The sequence below is a fragment of the Nerophis ophidion genome, linkage group LG29, assembly GCF_033978795.1.
Source record: "Nerophis ophidion isolate RoL-2023_Sa linkage group LG29, RoL_Noph_v1.0, whole genome shotgun sequence".
NCBI lineage: Eukaryota > Metazoa > Chordata > Actinopteri > Syngnathiformes > Syngnathidae > Nerophis > Nerophis ophidion.
This window is the reverse complement of record NC_084639.1, coordinates 2,635,151-2,656,222: the sequence shown is the minus strand read 5'-3', so window position 1 is coordinate 2,656,222 and position 21,072 is coordinate 2,635,151. Positions and strand designations below refer to the sequence as shown.

Here is a 21,072-nt window from a genome sequence, read left to right as displayed (position 1 = left end):
CGCAACCCTAACTTAAAATGCTGGACATTTGAGACATTTAAGAAACTCCACCCGGACAGCCCCGCCAAAGAGGACATATCCAGTGAAAAGAGGAGGTATGGTCAGTCTATCGTAGCCTTGTCGCTGCTAGCATGCCTTGTGTTGTGCCTTGGTGTGCATTGTTTACACAACGTGGGGTACGCTACTTAATATGTCTGTGTGGAAACTCGTTCGGTGCACCTCCGAACCGAACGTACCGTTACACCCCTATGTACATGTGATATTTACATTTTTTGCTCACAGCACATTTACTTTAAAAAACACGTGTTTTGTTTTTTTTCTTTAACAATATCACTGATTATTACTCACTGCAGACTTCAAAAGAGGAAACAAACATAACAAAACATCACTTACTGTACAATGTCTGATCCCACTGGGATGCCGACTGATAAGATGTTGTTCTCATAGTCCTATTTAGATGAAGGATGACTCATAATGCTAGCGAGGAAAAGGCGGTTAGAACCAAGCCTCTTTTCGTGTCTTTCGCGCCATTTCCCTTTGTAAATTGACTGTCAAAGTGTACCGACTTGTCGGATTATGTCCTCATCCTTCTATTATCAAGGTGAGAGGCATAATTTATGATCTATAATGAACTTCCACCAGCACCGAGGGAAGGACGCAGCTAATTAGCCAATGATGTTAACATAGCCACGAAATCTAGTGGATATGGCGCTGATACAAATAGTTTGTCTGTGTTAGCGCTTATAATAACAATATCACTAATACTTGGTTAATATTCAAGTTGCGAAATTTAAATGGGAGTATTGTTGGCGCTTTGTGGATGGCTATTTATTGGGATTTATGGGCGGAATAGAGGAATAGAGGACTTCTATTTACGAGTTGGAATGCATTAAAAAAAAAAAAAGACATTCATCGTCATATCTTTCCTAATAATTGTGAATGATGGACAAAATTCCAAAAAAGAGCAGTCCCCCTTTAAAAAAAAATTCAAAAAAAAAAAACCCCAATAATTGAACAGATCACTTGAATGCATGTCATTTATTTGCACAAAACGTGGAAAGAATTTTATCTAAAGTTCTTTCAGACTTTATTTTGAGGTGAAATTTGCCAGTGAGCTCTCTTCACTCATTTTCGTACGGACGTATGCATTGATCTGATCACTGACAGAATAGCGGTTAAGAGCAAAATAAATTGCCTGATTATTCCAAATGTGTACATAATTAATGCGATAAGTATTTGTGATTGATCACATGAGTTAACTTGTTAATTTTTACAGCCCTAGGTATGTCAATAAAAATCAAGCATTAATATTGTAAGCACAGCTGTGGTGCTGAATATGTCAGCAACTTTGCATTGTATACTACTTGCACTATGTTGTATTTTTTACTAGAAAGGGGTGTCTTTGAAGTTAAGCAAAAATCCTCAAATGCGGTAAAACGACAGAAGAAAAGTACCTGTACTGAAAACGTCCTTCTTCACTCCAAAGGGCTGCACTTGGAGGTCGAATGTGAAGGCGCTGAGCTGGCGGGTGATGGTGTAGTTTTGCTCCTTGTTGCACATGTACGAGCTGCCCACGGACGCCTCCCACAGGCTCAGGCTGACGTTCCCGTCAGAGAAGACTTCGCCTTGACAAAAAATGCATACCACGCATTATTGCCCTTTCTTCTCCTCCTCATTTTTGAGGAAATGTGGTACAAATAATTTGAATTACCAGAACTCAGTTTTGCGGTGACATTCATTGCCTGGAGGCGGAATTTTTTGGTATCCTGCAAGACATAACAAACCACACATGTCAGGACAATGAATCCTAACTTTGACAGTGGAACCTGCTTTAGTCGGTCCCGCCTCTGTCAACCAACTCATTCTTACAAAACCCAAAACCAGTGCAGTTGGCACGTTGTGTAAACTGGAAATAAAAACAGAATACAATGATTTCCAATCCTTTTCAACTCATATGCAATGGAATAGACTGCAAAGACAAGATATTTAGTGTTCGAACTGAGAAAAAAAAAAATTTCTGTGCAAATAATCAATAAATTAGAATTTAATGGCAGCAACACTTTGCAAAAAAGTTGGTACAGGCGCATTTTTACCAATGTGTTGTATGGCCTTTCCTTTTAACAATGCTCGGTAAGCATTTGGGAACTGAGGAGACCAATTTTGAAGCTTTTCAGATGGAATTATTTCCTCTTCTTGTTGGATGTACAGCTTAACTTGTTCCAACAGTCCGGGGTCTCCGTTGTGGTATTTAACGCTTCAGAAAGTGCCACACATTTTCACTGGGAGACAGGTCTGTACTACAGGCAGGCCAGTCCAGTACCCGCACTCTTTTACTATGAAGCCACGCTGTAGTAACAAGGGGGGGGTTTATAGTTACGGTAGCCCAATTAGCCCCTAATAGGTTGACATCACGACTACAGTGTCACACGTCCAATTCGCCCAGCGACTCCGTCGGAGTATCACCGCTGCGGTCCAGTGCATCACAGTTTTGTATTGTCACTCGGTCCTTTAGCGGAGTGCTTCAGAAGCTACCGAGCCGCTTGTCTCCCTGGCCCAGACTTTTTACAGCGGCACCGGGGGAGGGAGCGAGAGAGAGACTAATAACATCTGAATCGCTCCCACTGCCCTGTCTTTTATCCATTTATTTTTTTTGTAGTCCTTCACTCTCACTTTCCTCATCCACAAATCTTTCATCCTTGCTCAAATTAATGGGGAAATCGTCGCTTTCTCGGTCCGAATCGCTCTCGCTGCTGGTGGCCATGATTGTAAACAATGTGAAGATGTGAGGAGCTCCATAACCCGTGACGTCACGCGCACATCGTCTGCTACTTCCGGTATTAGCGACCAAAAGTTGCGAACTTTATCGTCGATGTTCTCTACTAAATCCTTTCAGCAAAAATATGGCAATATCGCAAAATGATCAAGTATGACACATAGAAAATGGACCTGCTATCCCCGTTTAAATAAGAAAATCTCATTTGAGTAGGCCTTTAAGTCAGGTGGCGACATGAAAAAGGTTCTGCCTTACAACAGTCCACCCAGAGGGCTGCCTAATTCAAATTAAAACATTCAACAGAAACTCCATGAGGTAAACATGAATTATCCAACAAGATTCAAACTATAGCACCATTTCCATTATTGGCCAACTCGTTTTGTTTTGTTAAGTAGCAAATTCATAAAAAAACCCATTGTTGAGTTGTTGAGTACTCACATTGGCAAACACAAATGTCACGGTCATTGTGTTGGACACTAACACCAGCTCGCTGCTGTTGGCGCCACACGATCCAGACACCGTAGTCACATTCGGGTCCAGGTTGATCTCCTCATACTTCTAAAAGCGGAAAGAAACATATTTAATCATAAAAATGTTCAAATCCCAAAAGTGTTGCTAGGAGGATCACACAAACCTCTCCTTGCTTGATGCCGACTCGCAGGCCAAAGTTTGCCAACAAGCAGGCTGTGCTGTTCGCGTCCGGTTTTAAGGTGTACTTCCCGGTGGCGGGTGTGGGGAGTGTCGGGGTGGGTGTGGTTGGAGGAAGTGGGGCTGGGGTGGTGGAGTTTGTGACCGGAGCCTCTGTGGTGGTGTTGGGGGCCGTGGGAGCAGGGGTGGGCAGATCGGCAGCACAGGTGGTCACTGCGAGGCAGTAAAGAAAAAGATGGAGGTGAATGTTTTTAACAGGAAGGAATATTTATATTTATGTGTTAATACAATTTACCTCAATATGTGGACTATTTTCACCTTTATTTGGAGTCATCGTTGACTATGTTGTACAAAGTTGCTGCCTGGGTTTGTGTTGTGTCGGTTTAGAATGAAATAATTTGGTCACATTCTTTTTATTGTATGACCCTGCTAGGCTCCACGTGTGCATGGAATTGTGCCTGACCCTAGACCAAAAAAGGGCCATGCTGCCGCCAGGGGTCAAGAGACCCATTTGGCCACCATTTACAAAAAAGAAACTCAGTCTCCAGCCATAGAACAAAACACAGCTTAAAAACTTTTAAGAAGTCTTAATCTTTTCTTAGTTTATTACAGAATTTAATTATTTCCTTGTGAGATTCATGATTAGCACAAGCTCAAGAAGATGACATGAAGCCTGGCTCCCTGTCCTTATTCTTTACCTTTCTCGTGCTAATCTAATCCCCGATCAGGAAACATTCCCAGTCTGACAGTTGCAAACTACAGAACTTTTTTCACAAAGGTGGATTTCCCCTACTCCAGTGTAACCAAAAATATCCTCTATATGCGTTAGAATAATTATATATAAGTTATCACACAACTCTTATACTTAAAGGCCGTTGCTCTAGTTATTAATCTAAATGTGCTCAAGCTGCACTTTTTCTATTCGTGCAAAGGCATGTAACTTGTTATCTTCCACTGCAAGTTAGGAGTTTCCTCGCCGCAGCAGTTTCCGTTTTTCAGCACGCTAACAGCCAAGGACGGACCTCAAGTACCTCAACGAAGATAAGGCAACACCGGGCAGACAAAGCAGAGACAGGGCGAAATCACAAGGCTCAGCACATTTCCATTCTGAATAATTGTGTATTGTGTCTACTGAGCTGCTTGCATATTATGTAAACCCCTCCCTTTAGAAGCAGCCTCAGCGATGTAACTAGGGAACTCCTGAATAAAATGGGGGGCGCGTGGGCTGTTCCTTCGAGCGTGGGGCGAGACTGTAACTGAGTGTGCAGCTCCATGCGTTCTCCTCATGGGCAAAATTGATATCTGTCCCTGCCTGATTCCTTGCTTCTTGTTCTGTTTAATAGATAGTTTGGCGCTTAAACCTGACAATAGAGAGCAGGGGTAGCTGCTGGTATTTTAAGTAAGCTTATTTTCAGCTAATTTCTCAACACGACTACAGGGTCCAATAACCGTTAGAAGATACAAAGATGCTAGATTTAACAAAGAAAATATCACTTAAAGGTGCTGTTTGCAACTTCCTCAGTTACATTTTTCAAAGCTAAAAATACAACTACTCCACCAACAAGCTTATATAGCCATTAATAGCCATTTAACTGAACACATTTGTCTGACAATAGTCTGTATTTTTTCACATTTAGAAAAAGTTTACGTAATAACAGTTTTACTGGCTCGAATAAAATGATTGGTGTCTACGACGGTCACTCACCCGGCCTCGTCAACACACATACGCAGGCAGTGCATGTACACATGAAAGCAGTCCTGTTGTTATTGTAGAACAGGGATGCCCATTACGTCGATCGCGAGCTACCGGTCGATCGTGGAGGGTGTGTCAGTCGATCGCAAACCAATCATTAAAAAAAGAAACCTAAAAATTTGTGATCATTAATCTTTACCACGAAATCACTTTCGTCACTTGATTGACATTCACAGCACAGCTTCTGAGATGACGCTGGCTGCTGCCAGATCATTATTAAGAAAACATGACCGAGAGAAGGACGAGAAACACTTTTTATTTCAACACTCACGCGCCGTTCCTGCTGTCAAAACCCTAAAGACAGACTGCACAGTTGCTGTTTTCACAATAAAAGCCCTGCTTCATCCTTCCTGCGCTAACAAAATAAGAGTCTCAGAAAGCTAGTGTGCACAAGTTAGCAAGCTACTCAGTTGGCCCGCAATGTATTTCTTGCAAAATGTATGAAAACGAGTATGGCAGCTGGACAAATAAAAAGCCAAAAACTAACCACTTTCATGTGGTATTGGCCAGAGAGGAAGACTTTTTTTCTCCTCCATTCGAAAATGTGGACGTTATCAGCACTACTGTCTAATTCCAAACAATGCAAGTCATCAGAATCAGGTAATACACCAACTTATATTCTTGTCTTCATGAAACAAAATAAATCTATATGTGTTAAACATGCTTGTGTTATCATTAAACACCTTTAATGTGTTAACAAAAAACATCTCTTTCATAAATAATTAGATATAAATTATATATATGAATGAGGTGGATTCCTTCGACTCGGTCAATTGAAAAGTAGCTCGCCTGCAAAAAAAGTGTGGGCACGCCTGTTGTAAAATATACATTAAATGACAGCTAACATTAACTATCCACATTGCTATTATTACAAACACCTTAAGTTAATGTGAGTGCATGTATAACATATGCACGTAATTACGTATGAGAAGCTGTCCAAGGGCGGGATATAGTGTGTAAAATATATTGGATAGTTGGCATCCTTGAGGCATCTGTGTAAATGTTGTAAAGATCCCCTTTAAACGATTGTAAAATTATCCATATAAACACAAAACAACGAAATGAAATTTGAAAAATGCTCTGGCAGTGGTTTGTTTACATATCAAGATGACTGATTTTTTCATTTTCCTATCAATCAACAAAGGATTAAGCCTCAGACAGATCATGTAATCATCATGCAGAAGCCCGGCATTCAGGCCAGCCAAGCCCACTTTTTATTCACTTCCAGAGACGCTCGGCGTCCGATGGGCGCAACAAAGCCGAGCATATATCCAATGGCTGTCTAGATTGGCCACAGTGGAAGAACCCACTCAATGGCAGCTCAGCTTCAACGCTGTAAACTCACTGTGACGCCTCTACAATAAATGAGCTGTCGCAAAAGTAGCTGATTCTGATTCGAAAAATTAAATGCATTCTAGCGCATTTTTAGTCAATGAAATGTAAGCACAAAAGTAAATCTTTGACCACTTATTTTTGTTTTACATTTCAGGGGAGCAATTGGACAGGTAGGGAGTCACAACAGGGAGGCTAAAGAACCGTATGTGGTTCCGAAGCAAACGGTTCCTAACCCCTGTGCTGGTCAATTGTTCCATGCTTTAGGTGTGAAGTCGGTTGAAAAAAATCAAAAACGATTGAGTACGCCTTAAGACCAAGTGATGCAAAGTCATTCTCTTACTGTTCTCGCTCTGTGTGCCGTTGCTGACGAAAGCCTGGATGAGAACGTTCCACAGGGTCTGATTGACCGACTCGTCCTCAATGGTCTCTTTGCTATTGCATGAGTAGCAGGTGTCCATGCTGACGTCGGTGATGTGAGGCCTCACGGTCACAGAAACAGTTTCTGAATGAAAAAAAATGGTTATGGGTTAACAAAGTCTTCGAAATGTGGAGCAAAAGTGAAACGACAGGAAAGCAACTTGGTTCATGTTATTTGTTTCATTTTCACATGGCTAGTTGGTTGAAAGAGGAGCTGCAGGAGCTCATTCTGGTCCATTTCCGCTCTGATGGGACCTCAGCCAACCCGGTAGAAGGGCGGCATCATAAATCAATCAAACAGAACACAACAAAGGCGAACTGAGAGCACCTCTGGATCGTTGGTCTATTTCAGAGGGGTTGGAAAATCTGTGGAGTGACCTGAAAGGGTCTGACATGTTACCAGTCTTTTGTAAGGGACAGTGAGTGGAAAAATACTGCCAGGCAAAATGCGTCTAGAAGTGACTAATAGAAGAAAATATATTTTGTATTTTAGATATTTCCATTATTTTATCGAAAACCTATACCGACCCTTGAAAATGTCACTGGTTCAAGTGTGTTGTAGCTTTTCAATTTGACTTGCCAAAGAGCTTCTTAATTTCTTTAAAAGCCAACAAGCAGTCCTAAACTGAGCATGGCATGTTGCTAATGAGCGGAATATGTATGAATACTTTGGGTCTTAAAACTTCATCTGAAAATAACTATATACATTTTTAACAGGCTCACATTAAAAAGTTCCTTTGTACTCTCCAATCCCATAGGTGGCACTACAAAGTAATGAACAACTGTTAAATAACTGAAGAAAAATGAACTTTTCTTCGGTCTGGGGTCCTAAATTGGATTGCTTTTAGCCCCTCGGTCTGGATACTTAGGCTATGTGAGGAAGACAGTTTTGGTCAAGAAGATTTCAATGCTTGAAACATACTAACTAGTCGGAAAAAATGCCAGCAAAATCAACCATCTAATACTAAATACTGCTCTTTATAGGATAAGGGTATCTCTTTCTAAATGTTGTGAACCCTTGTTTCACTACCAGTGTTGTATTGTTTAGAACAGTGGTACCCCCCTTTTTTTTTTTTTTTTTTTAATTAAGTACCACCTCAGAAAGAACTTGGCTCTTCAAGTACCACCACAATGGCCAACATTTAAAATACAATAGTGTTGTTATAGTTTCTTTCTCTTTCCATCCCCTCCTGCTGCGCCAAACATTAACGTAAATATGATTTGTGTAAGTGCCTGGACAGGTAAAAATAAAATAAAATACAGTAGTGTTGTAGGCCTAAATCAGGGGTGTCCAAAGTGCGGCCCGGGGGGCCATTTGCGGCCCACAGGTCATTTTTTAACGGCCACACGGCACATTTTAAAAATACTATGGAAAAAAATAAATAATAAAAAGTGGTATAAAAGAGCAAATAGGTGAAATGTAACAAGAATATGTTGCAATGTTTACTCTAATAACACAAAGCTGCCATGCAGGCTGTTCCTTTCTTTAAAAAAAAAAAAAACTGATTCAAGATCATTTATGAATTATTGACTAATTCAAGGCTCCAATTACGTCACATCAAATATTCCATTTTGAGATATTTTTGGGGCAAATGTTGGATATTTTGTGTTTGCCGTATAAAAAACTGAGCTGTTTTTTTTTTTTTTTTAAAGAATGGCCTAAAACGAACAAACAAAAAACATAAACAAAAAAAAAAAACTTTTAATTGACAGATAGATCTGAAGTTGATCTCTAGACCATTGTGTTAAAAGTAAACGGTAAAAAAAATTATAAATTTATTTTTTAACACTTTAATGAGAAGGACCCTTTTGGATCAGTGTTTTCTGCTTTTAAGTGTCACAGCACAAAAAATAATAGTGAATTAGAATCAATGGTGTTATGAGTTGTTGACCTTATTCCGGCTCCAATTATTATATAATCTCAAACATTCTACTTAAACATTTTACTTGGTGAAAACATTGCATATTTTGTGTTTTTTTCAATAAAAAAACTTGGTTTTCTTTGACAAAAAGAGCATACCACTTAAACCTTTAAAAACGTCATATTGACAGATAGACCTAATGTTGATCTAGAGATTTAAAACTTGAATAATAATAAAAATAATAATACTGAATAGTGACACATTTTTAACATTTTATTTTAACCAAAACCCTTTGGGGTCCCCGGGATCAAGCCTGAGTGGAGGCCATCCATCCATCCATTTTCTACCGCTTATTCCCTTTCGGGGGCGCTGGCGCCTATCTCAGCTACAATCGGGCGGAAGGCGGGGTACACCCTGGACAAGTCGCCACCTCATCGCAGGGCCAACACAGATAGACAGACAACATTCACACTCACATACACACACTAGGGCCAATTTAGTGTTGCCAATCAACTTATCCCCAGGTGCATGTCTTTGGAGGTGGGAGGAAGCCGGAGTACCCGGAGGGAACCCACGCATTCATGGGGAGAACATGCAAACTCCACACAGAAAGATCCCGAGCCTGGATTTGAACCCAGGACTGCAGGACCTTCGTATTGTGAGGCAGACGCACTAACCCCTCTGCCACCGTGAAGCCTGAGTGGAGGCATAAATATATATTTCTTATACATATATTGTATTGGTTTTTAAAATAAATGGCCCCCGCTTGCTTTGATTATTCGGTGTGCGGCCATCAGTGGAAAAAGTCTGGACACCCCTGGCCTAAATAGACATTAAAAACAAAGCAGAGTTTTTTTTTTTCCAGTATATTCATTATTTTGGCCACAGTGACATTACACTCAGTTTGAAGAGTAACACTGTGTTTGAATATAGGAAAATACAACACTGTACTTTATTCAAGTGATTATTTAGCGTAACACAGAGCACAGTTTGAGAGTTACTGGTTTAGTACAATGCAGCTTCTGCAGCTGATGTTATTCAGACTAAGTTGAGACTAAAATCAACAGTGCCTTTGCTGGTTAGAACCAAGTAGCGCACACTATTTTGCTTCAATGAATGAACAAGCTAATCAATTAATACGAAAATCCCTAATGCTATGCCTGGCTGAAGGCATAACGTCATGCTTAATGCTTTGCACTTAGCAGCAAACGTCTACATTCATTGCAAAGTGAGACTGCTGGCAGTACCGTTTGATGCCGACATAGGGAAGACGGTGGAGTCGTTGAGGTTGTAGGAGAACGTGATGGAGTCCGCCTGGTACATATTCCCTTTGACGGTGAAGTTCATACTCCAGGAGTGCCCCGCTCCAAAGTTCAGCTTCAGCGTGGAGCTGTTGGCCTCGCACTTACTGCCGTCTAACGTGACATTAGTTGGGAGCTCAAATTGGACTGAATTGCTCTGAAAAAAGAATAATCAAAGTATTATAAATAAATAATATAAGTAATAGCTCAGTGACCTTAAGTGGGTCTCGCCTAAGTCAAAAACCCATCTACAGTCGTGCTCAAAAAGTTTACATACCCTGGGAGAATTTATGATTTCTTGCCCATTCTTCAGAGAATATGAATGATAAGGCAAAAAACTTTCTTCCACTCATGTTTAATGGTTGTGTAAAGCTTTGTATTGGCAAACAACTGTGTTTACTCTTTTTAAATCCAAATGACAAAAGAAAGTACTTCAACGACCCTGATCAAAAGTTTACATACCCCAGTGACTTTGATCTGATAACATGTACAAAAGTTGACACAAACAGGTTTGAACGGCTAATCATGGTTCCAAACCTGCTTGTTTGTAATTAATGTGTGTGTAAAAGGTCAGTGAGTTTCTGGGCTTCTGACAGACCATTGCATCTTTCATCCAGTGCTGCTCAGATGTTTCTGGATTCTGAGTCATGGGGAAAGCAAATCAATTGTCAAAGGATCTGCGAGAAAAGGTAATTGAACGGCATAAAATAGGAAAGGGGTATTAAAAGATATCCAAGGAATTGAGAATGCCAATCAGCAGTGTTCAAACGCTGATTAAGAAGTGGAAAATGAGGCAAAGATTTCAGCCACAACTGCTACAAAAATTGTTCGAGATGCAAAGAAAAATCCACAAATAACTTCAGCTGAAATACAGGACTCTCTAAAAATTGTGGTGTGGCTGTTTCACGATGCACGATAAGGAGGCACTTGAAGAAAAATGGACTGCATGGTCGAGTCACCAGAAGAAAGCCATTACTCCAAATTACTTTGTTCCAGAAGTTTTGAGGCTTGTCTGTGTGCTGTTTGGCATAATGTAAGTGGGATACTTTGTGACATCTGCGCAGAAATGGCTTTGTAGGGTATGTAAACTTATGAACACGACTGTATGTTGACCTATTCATCATGTCCTGCTCTATTATTTCTATTATGGCAACATCCTTAAAAAGGGGTAGAAAAGCGCTATACAAGTACCAGTACAACAACAACGTTGACGTACATGGTCGAGCCCTTTTGACAAAAATTTTAGACCTAAAGTGATCAATTTTATAAAAACATAGACCTTTTAATGTCAAAGCGTATTGTCAACTTCCTCATTATTGCTAAGCAGCTTAAAATGACAAAAAAGAGAACTATTGTACTATTGTATAGTCTCACAGCATTAAAATCTGAACACAGTGGTTTCCTGTTCAATGCAAAGTACACTTCAAAATAAAAGCATGGTTTCTGGCACTGTAACAAACAAAATTAACTAGTGCTGGTACTAACAATTATTTTGATAGCCGTTTTATCTGTCGATTACTTTTTCGTTAATTGGACACTAAAAAAAATTTAATAAATATTTAATATACACACTTAAATATTTACAAAGAAATAAGCCCATGTGCTGTGAATTGCAGGCCGTTATGTTAAATATTATAAGCTAATTAATTGTATTAAAATAACTAAAATGCACCATTTTTGGTCTTAGTTTGGTAAAGGGGAACGGCACATTTTTTGGAATTCTTCCAATCATTCACAATTCCTATTTAAGTCAAGAACATATGTGCTCTTTTTTATGCATTTTAATTCGTAACATACGGCAAATACGAGGTGGCTAGCAATGCAGCTAAATGTAATCTACTGCGCCCGTAAAGCCCTCTAAAAACACATCCAAAAACCGCCAACAAAACTATATTTACATCATGTGACCTGATTATTAACCAAGTATTAGCAATATTGTTATTATAAGATCTAATGCTGAGAACTACATTTAGCGGCACTGTAATTTCAGAGGTGACTAGCTTATACAGCTATGACATACTGAGCCAGTGAGCAGCTACATCGCCTCAGAGTTGATAAAAGTTAATTTCAGATGTCTCTCTATATAGTAGGAATTAGTGGCCATAAAATGAGAAGTTGGTCAACTTTGACATTCAAGTTAGACCCAGAGTAATGTGAAAAACACAAAAAAACCGCCTGTTTCATTTTTTTACATGCATGACAATAATGATTAATTCTTCATCCAAACAGGAAGATATAAACGTCCCATCAGTCGATATCCCAGTGAGAGCAGACATTGTACAGCAAGATATTTTTAAATTGTTTTCATAGTTTGTATTTCTTGTTTTGCACTTAGCAATAGTGATACTTGCTGAATCTGCTTATCACTCAGCTTTTAAAACTTGAAGCTCATATTCCGTACATTCAGGCTCAAAAATATAATTTTCTCAGATTATTTTTTGTCCCAGAGTAGTCGACCTTGTCTCTAATTAAGTCTGCCATGATTAGTAGTGTTGTTGTTGGAGGAAATAGCGAACATTGTGATGCGTCTGTGATATTAATGCGCTGCCATACGCTTAAAATTACTAAAATAGGTAATTTTTACATTTTATGAATGTGCCTGTTACTAAAATATATATATATATATATATATATATGTATATATGTACATACACACACACACACACACACACACACACACACACACACACACACACACACACACACACACACACACACACACACACACACACACACACACACACACACACACACACACACACACACACACACACACACACACACACACACACACACACACACACACACACACACACACACACACACACACACACACTTAAATGGTGTTGTTTGTCATATGGCCCCATCTTTTGGTCGCCTTTCGGTCAGTGCAGGTGCCGCATTACCTTTCTGTTTACAGCTTTCAACCGGAAGTATCAGTGAACTTCTGTCTTCTCGTCAGCCATAGCTTTTCTACTTGTATGGATTCTTCTTTCATCGCTCAAAGAAACGATTGTAAGTTTTACAATATAACTAATACAATTCATAATTACTAAACTGTCCCCCGCGACCCCGAAAGGGAATAAGCGGTAGAAATGGATGGATGGATGGATAAACTGTCCAATATGTGATATCTATAAGAGTGTTTTCATGCAAATTTGTACATGCTGTCGTAATATAATCAAACTAGCGTTGTTAATACTAGTTAATATGCTCAAACGTTTACGGGTGTGTGTGTTAGTATGACTAACTTACAAAGGCATTCTTTTTTAATTGTTTCAGTTTCACGAATTTCTCAGTAGATTCACAAAAACGTCAACGTGGAGTAATTGAGTGTTTTGCTGATAGGAGAGCTAGCTTACGCAGCTAAGATAACTTCTGTTGTGCTTGATCAGCTGTTTAACTGCCGTGTTACAGACACCGCTTGGTAACAATTAGGGTAAGTAAATAAACATTTACACATTTTTTGTGTGTAAATAACTAATTTCGCAACGTATATATCTGCCACTTACAGTCAGGTGCGGCTAAAATATGGAAAAGGATTTTTTTCTTTCTAAAACTAGTGGGTGCGGCTTTTTACAACGGTGCCCTCTATAACCCGTAAAATACGGTATGCAACACGGAGGTTTTATACAGCGCTTTATGGCCGCAATGACTCCCATTACCTCCATTGTTTGCTTACCTTTGCTAGCATTTATTGACGATACAGAATGTATAAAAAAATTGAAAACTTGTTCTTTTCTCACATAAGGACTGTGACGTCTTTGAAGTTGTATAAAGGCATGAAATATCATATGAATATAAACACCAAAGAATACAATTATTCAACAAACTACTTTATGTTAAAAAATCCTTGATCAGTCATTCTTAGAATGTGCAAGAAATAGCTTGTTTCAATTTCGATTATAGTTATGACGATATCAGTCAAGTCATTTTCGAGCAGTGTCAACTTTACAGAGTCCATTAAAGACTTCTACTTTCAGTCCAATTGTTAACAGACAGGACATAAGCACACTGACAGGATATCCACTAGGAAAGCTCAACAAGCTAAAATGCTGAGTTTACAAAAACCTTGTCAGAAACTTGCTTCATCACTTTTAGGAGTCGTGTACGTACTCGGCTGTGCTATCTGATGAGCGTCAACACCCACCTTGTTGTCAGCCGCTTCATACGAGACGGAGAAGTTGACCATGAGTTTGGCGTACAGACACAACTTGTCATCTTCGCCTTTCACCATCACTTCTGTGCCGTGAGACGGATGGATTACTAAGAAGACAGACCGAGGAACAAAAAACTGATTAGTGGCGAAGTATAAAAACATACATTTTAGTTGAACATCAACAACTGACACCAATGTTTTATTACTTACAAGTTAAGGTTGAGCTGATCATATCCATATGGCTATAACTTATATCATTCAAGTTAACCGGAGTCAACATTTGTTATTCAAGCGCTTCCAATGTCTCGGAAACATTTCTTCCACAAGTTTGTTCATTTGTCAGATGTGGACTTACTTATCACTGTAAAATGGCCACAAGCCAACGTTATTTTGCGGCAATGTCTTTTGCATTATGGGGATATTGAATTTTAAGTGTTTCAGTGATAAAGTAGCGACGTTCCGATCAGAAACTTTATTCTGCCGATTCCAATCATCCATGAGTGGAATCAGCCAATACTGATACCGCTTACGTGTATTAATAGGGCTGCAGCTAACGATTATTTTGATAGTCGATTAGTCAACAATTATCTTAAAGGCCTACTGAAAGCCACTACTAGCGACCACGCAGTCTGATAGTTTATATAGCAATGATGAAATATTAACATTGCAACACATGCCAATACGGCCGCTTTAGTTTACTAAATTGCAATTTTAAATTTCCCGCGGAGTTTCCTGTTGAAAACGTTGCGAAATGATGACGCGTGTTTGTGACGTTATTGTTTGGAGGGGACACATTAGCACAGCACCACTTACGGCTAAAAGTCGTCTGTTTTCATCGCGCAATTACACAGTATTCTGGACATCTGTGTTGCTGAATCTTTTGCAATTTGTTCAATTAATAATGGAGAAGTCAAAGTAGAAAGATGGAGTTGGGGAGCTTTTAGCCTTTAGCCACACAAACACACGGTGTTTCCTTGTTTAAAATTCCCGGAGGTGAAGCTTTACTATGAATCAGAGCGGTCAAGCAAACATGGATCCCGACCAAATGTCAAACAGCAGTTTTCGGTGACAAAATTGTGGTAAAAAGTCGCCTCTTACCGGAAATCAGCTGAGCTTGCGCCGTCCATACGGCTGCCGACTTCCCTCAGACACTGGCGTCAAGACACCCGTGGACACACTAATCTGACTATCAGGTACTATTAAACTCACTAAAACACTAACACAATAGAAAGATAAGGGATTTTCCAGAATTACCCTAGTAAAAGTATCTAAAAACATCTGAATCCGTCCCAATGCAACCGCGTTTTTTTTTAAACTTGATATATTTTTTCTTTCTTTTTTTTTTACTTGATTTTTACTGCAGCTGTCAAAAAGGCAGATGTGATCTTGGCTCCTCCATTGGCTTCTCTCAGAGACAGTGGCGGTCCCCGTAGCCCTCCGACTTTCAGGTATGACTTTATAATCTCACTAAAACACTAGCAACACAATAAGCAGATAAGGGATTTTCCAGAATTATCCTAGTAAATGTGTCTAATAACATCTGAATTGCTCCCACTGCCATCACCTGGAGCCATCGCCTGTTTTTTTGTGCTTCGCTCTAACTTTTGTCATCCACAAATCTTTCATCCTTGCTCAAATTAATGGGGAAATTCTCCGTCTGAATCACTCTAGCTGCTGGTGGCCATGATTGTAAACAATGTGAGGAGCTCCACAACCCGTGTCGTCACGCGCACATCGTCTGCTACTTCATGTAAAGGCAAAGCTTTTTTATTAGCGACCAAAAGTTGCTAACTTTATCGTCGATGTTCTCTACTAAATCCTTTCAGCAAAAATATGGCAATGTCCCGAAATGATCAAGTATGACACATAGAATGGACCTGCTATCCCCGTTTAACCTACTCAGTGGCCTAGTGGTTAGAGTGTCCGCCCTGAGATCGATAGGTCATGAGTTCACTTTTTTTAACTTTAAACAGGGCGATAGGTCGTGAGTTCACTTTTTTTTAAACTTTAAATAAGAAAATATCATTTCAGTAGGCCTTTAAGTCTTATCTTAAAACTCATCTGTATACTATAGTCTTTAAATAGACCCCCATTTTAGGGCAGTTGATCTGCCGTTTATATATATTTATATAGCACTTTACTCTAGTGACTCAAAGCGCCTTACATAGTATAACCCAATATCTAATTTCTACATTAAGCCAGTGTGGGTGGCACTGGGAGCAGGTGGGTAAAGTGTTTTGCCCAAGGACACAAAAGTAGTGACTAGGACGGCAGAAGCGGGGATCGAACCTGGAACCCTCAGTTGCTCTACTAACCAAGCTATAACGTCCCTCTGTAAACAACAGAGGTGTGGACTCGAGTCACATGACTTGGACTCGAGTCAGACTCGAGTCATGAATTTGATGACTTTAGACTCGACTTGACAAAATGTAAAAAGACTTGCGACTCGACTTTGACTTTAACATCAATGATTTGTGACTTGACTTGGACTTGAGCCTTTTGACTTGACATGACTTGCTACTTTCCCCAAAACCCAACGATTAAAAAGTTATTCAGGAGCGCTCCGTGTCTGTCAGCGTGTGTGCGATGACAGTGTGTGCGCTACCTGTCAGTACAACAGCCAATCTAATTACAACCACGTTATTTTCGTCACACAGCATTCAGCCAATCAAATTGCAGGAAAACCAACGAAAAAGCCCTCAAACAACACGCCAGTGAGGAAAAGCTATGCCAAAAATTGTTTTGTTCGGGTATAAAAACAATGACTTGGTCAACAAAAAACGAATTGCCGTATGCAAAGCCTGCGGTTCGTTTGAAGATTCCAGAGACGCAACAACTTCCAACTTCGTTCGACATTTGAAGTTGCACAAAGAAGGGTAAGTTTTGAATGTAAGCTAACGTTTATTGGCCGAGTAACGTAACTTTTATTTGCTGTGTAGTTAAATCAGTGAGGCTGTAAACTCACTGCTAACATTATAACCATAGACATCTTATAAGTAGACGCAGCATTGAGCGCTACTGCCTATTGCCGCTGACATGACGCGGGGCCGCCATCTTGGAGTGGTGATCAACTCCACTCAGGGCAATTCATTTGGCAGGAGCAGTGAACTGTCAGCACATTTAATTAATTTGACCTCAATGAATACCACTGATATTCACACGCTTTTTTGTCTTACGTGTAACTATGATAAAGGACACATTTTTTGGCGTGTTCATAGTTTGCTTAAAAATAATAAAATATTCTTATATGCTATAAATAACCAGATGTCCAAGATCAAAACTGGGAATAATAATCCCAGAGAAGGGGAAAAAACGGTCAGCTATTTCTAAGTTGAAGAAACAATATGATTAGGTTATATGTACACGCATATATCCTACATAAACAATGTATGAATACATTAGATATCTATATAGCTTTTAGACTGTATTTCTGTTGCTGCAACAGCAGAGAGTTTATTCTGTCTTGACACTTTGTATTAATATTTTCTATTACATTCTTCCCTTAAATGATCATGTTTACAGTGATTGTTTTAAATGTATTTTTCATGTATGTTGCTTTGGATAAAAGTGTCTGCCAACTTAAACATAAACGTATATAAAACCACCAATCTGTTTCACTGGATTCAGAATAACAGCAAATTCTGTCTTACCCAACAAAGTTAGTATTTGAATATTGTTACTAGAAGACTTATTCCTGATTACAGTTATACTGTTAAGAAAGTATTGTCTTATACTTTGCCTGAAATGAGAATGCATCATAATCAGTGGCGGCTGGTTAATTTTCCATAGGGCCGTGAATTCTAAAAAGTACAACTCTGTTCCTTGTTATTTTCATGTATTTGTTATGTTTTCCATGTGTACACACACATAAACACATACAGTATGAGATGAGATCAATGAGATAAGGTAAGAACAGGATAGAAACTGCTGTGGAACTAGTTCCAATGCTATATTCCATGGAAATACAATGTTAACACCTTTGTGCAAATAATTGTACTAAAACGGCCTTCTTTCATCTCCGTAATATCGCTAAAATTCGCTCCATTCTGTCCACTAAAGACGCTGAGATCCTTATACATGCGTTTGTTACGTCTCGCCTCGACTACTGTAACGTATTATTTTCGGGTCTCCCCATGTCTAGCATTAAAAGATTACAGTTGGTACAAAATGCGGCTGCTAGACTTTTGACAAGAACAAGAAAGTTTGATCACATTACGCCTGTACTGTATATACCTTTATATACATATATACATACATATATACCTGTACTGTATATACCTTTATATACATATATACATACATATATACCTATACTGGCTCACCTGCACTGGCTTCCTGTGCACTTAAGATGTGACTTTAAGGTTTTACTACTTACGTACAAAATACTACACGGTCTAGCTCCATCCTATCTTGCCGATTGTATTGTACCATATGTCCCGGCAAGAAATCTGCGTTCAAAGGACTCCGGCTTGTTAGTGATTCCCAAACCCCAAAAAAAGTCTGCGGGCTATAGAGCGTTTTCCGTTCGGGCTCCAGTACTCTGGAATGCCCTCCCGGTAACAGTTCGAGATGCCACCTCAGTAGAAGCATTTAAGTCTCACCTTAAAACTCATTTGTATACTCTAGCCTTTAAATAGACTCCCTTTTTAGACCAGTTGATCTGCTGTTTCTTTTCTTTTTCTTCTATGTCCCACTCTCCCCTGTGGAGGGGGTCCGGTCCGATCCGGTGGCCATGTACTGCTTGCCTGTGTATCGGCTGGGGACATCTCTGCGCTGCTGATCCGCCTCCGCTTGGGATGGTTTCCTGCTGGCTCCGCTGTTTCTTTTCTTTTTCTTCTATGTCCCACTCTCCGCTGTGGAGGGGGTCCGGTCCGATCCGGTGGCCATGTACTGCTTGCCTGTGTATCGGCTGGGGACATCTCTGCGCTGCTGATCCGCCTCCGCTTGGGTTGGTTTCCTGCTGGCTCCGCTGTGAACGGGACTCTCGCTGCTGTGTTGGATCCGCTTTGGACTGGACTCTCGCGACTGTGTTGGATCCATTGTGGATTGAACTTTCACAGTATCATGTTAGACCCGCTCGACATCCATTGCTTTCCTCCTCTCTAAGGTTCTCATAGTCATCATTGTCACCGACGTCCCACTGGGTCATCATTGTCACCGACGTCCCACTGGGTGTGAGTTTTCCTTGCCCTTATGTGGGCCTACCGAGGATGTCGTGGTGGTTTGTGCAGCCCTTTGAGACACTAGTGATTTAGGGCTATATAAGTAAACATTGATTGATTGATTGAAATGTGTTCATTCTGTAAAGGAATGAGTTAAATGTTTAAAATAACTGGTTAATAGTACTATTATGAAGTGCAATGTCAGCACAATTTTTTTATTATACTGTAAATACATACAGCGTTTTAAAAGCATACACAATCTGTGTAAATGTATTAGTCTGTGGTTAAAAGGACTTGAAATGACTCGAAACTCAAAATGCAGGACTTGAGACTTGCCTCTCTTGACTTGGGACTTGACTCGGGACTTGCCTGTCTTGACTTGGGACTTGACTCGGGACTTGCCTGTCTTGACTTGGGACTTGACTCGGGACTTGCCTGTCTTGACTTGGGACTTGACTTGAGACTTGCCTGTCTTGACTTGGGACTTGACTCGGGACTTGCCTGTCTTGACTTGGGACTTGACTCGGGACTTGCCTGTCTTGACTTGGGACTTGACTCGGGACTTGAGGGCAAAGACTTGAGACTTACTTGTGACTTGCAAAACAATGACTTTGTCCCACCTCTGGACAAGCAGACAAAGCTAACTGCTAACCTAGCGCGACGATGACACCTTTAAATCACCCTTTTTTTTTAAATTATGAATGTAACTAAGATTTGACACACATCCCTTAAACGAGCTTTAAACATTAATTTAAAAACTTTAGCTTTCCGAAACTAGCGTTAGCCAGGCTAGGCTAACGTGACGTCGTAAAAGCGCTAACAACAACGCCGCTTTTCACTATATAACATGATACAATTCGTCTTTAAAACCTGTTATGATGAAAACTAACGACGTACACCGAAGCGTAAATTAAACATTGTTTTAATTCTTAAGTTGCGATGTTGTTGACGTCGACGGTAAATAGCATCCAAGCTAACCCCTTTAGCAAAACGCCGATGAGCTGCCGTGATGGCGTCGTTATGTTTTAGAAAGATAAGCCAATCTTTTAAAAATGTTATTTAGAACATGTCATATTGTTTTAGTGCGTCAAAGCACGCCGGAGCACCGGGCCGACGTGTGTGTCCCAGTTACCTCGAAATGACATGTTTGTTTTTTCCCCCCACTGCAGTTTCATTATTATTCGAATCAAAAACAAGTACTTACCAGATCCGACTGCAAGAAGTAAAACAAAGTATCGCAACATGATGGTCCTGAGGATAAGAGGGAAAGCGTTAAAGTCGTGATCTTAGCGGACGAGGCTGGCTGGCTGACGAGATGCAGCGTATGAGGAAATGCAAGTCACATAAAAAGTCATATGACCAGGGGCCAATGTGTCACGGCGTGGGCTCAAATAACCCACTTTACTACTGCACTAAAAGGCACTTGCAAAGTTCACTGGCAGCAAAATGTATTCCAAAAACAGAAATAAAAGTGATTGAAAGTTATTTTCACTGTTATTTTCTATACCAGGTAGCCCGTAAGGACCAGATGAGTCGCCCGCTGGCCTGTTCTAAAAATAGCTCAAATAGCAGCACTTACCAGTGAGCTGCCTCTATTTTTTTAAATTGTATTTATTTACTAGCAAGCTGGTCTCGCTTTGCTCGACATTTTTAATTCATATA

At 40.0% G+C, this 21,072-nt stretch overlaps 1 protein-coding gene across 4 annotated transcripts in view; it reads right to left on the bottom strand.

Annotated features, from left to right (window-relative positions):
• The window catches only part of LOC133546161 (lysosome-associated membrane glycoprotein 2-like), a 45,650-nt gene extending 24,831 nt beyond the window's left edge, over window positions 1-20,819 (bottom strand). Inside the window, exons 1-8 of one of the 4 annotated variants that reach the window (XM_061892011.1) lie at window positions 20,615-20,819; window positions 14,240-14,355; window positions 10,036-10,246; window positions 6,850-7,011; window positions 3,408-3,634; window positions 3,212-3,331; window positions 1,712-1,766; window positions 1,455-1,625 (exon numbers count right to left, since the gene is read on the bottom strand). In XM_061892011.1, coding sequence (XP_061747995.1) covers window positions 1,455-1,625; window positions 1,712-1,766; window positions 3,212-3,331; window positions 3,408-3,634; window positions 6,850-7,011; window positions 10,036-10,246; window positions 14,240-14,355; window positions 20,615-20,654 — 1,102 coding nt within the window. In that variant the 5' untranslated portion in view covers window positions 20,655-20,819. The remainder of the gene's footprint in view (window positions 1-1,454; window positions 1,626-1,711; window positions 1,767-3,211; window positions 3,332-3,407; window positions 3,635-6,849; window positions 7,012-10,035; window positions 10,247-14,239; window positions 14,356-20,614) is intronic. The other 3 variants (XM_061892012.1, XM_061892015.1, XM_061892013.1) reach the window with 3 other exon arrangements.
• Window positions 20,820-21,072: the final 253 nt, after the last annotated feature.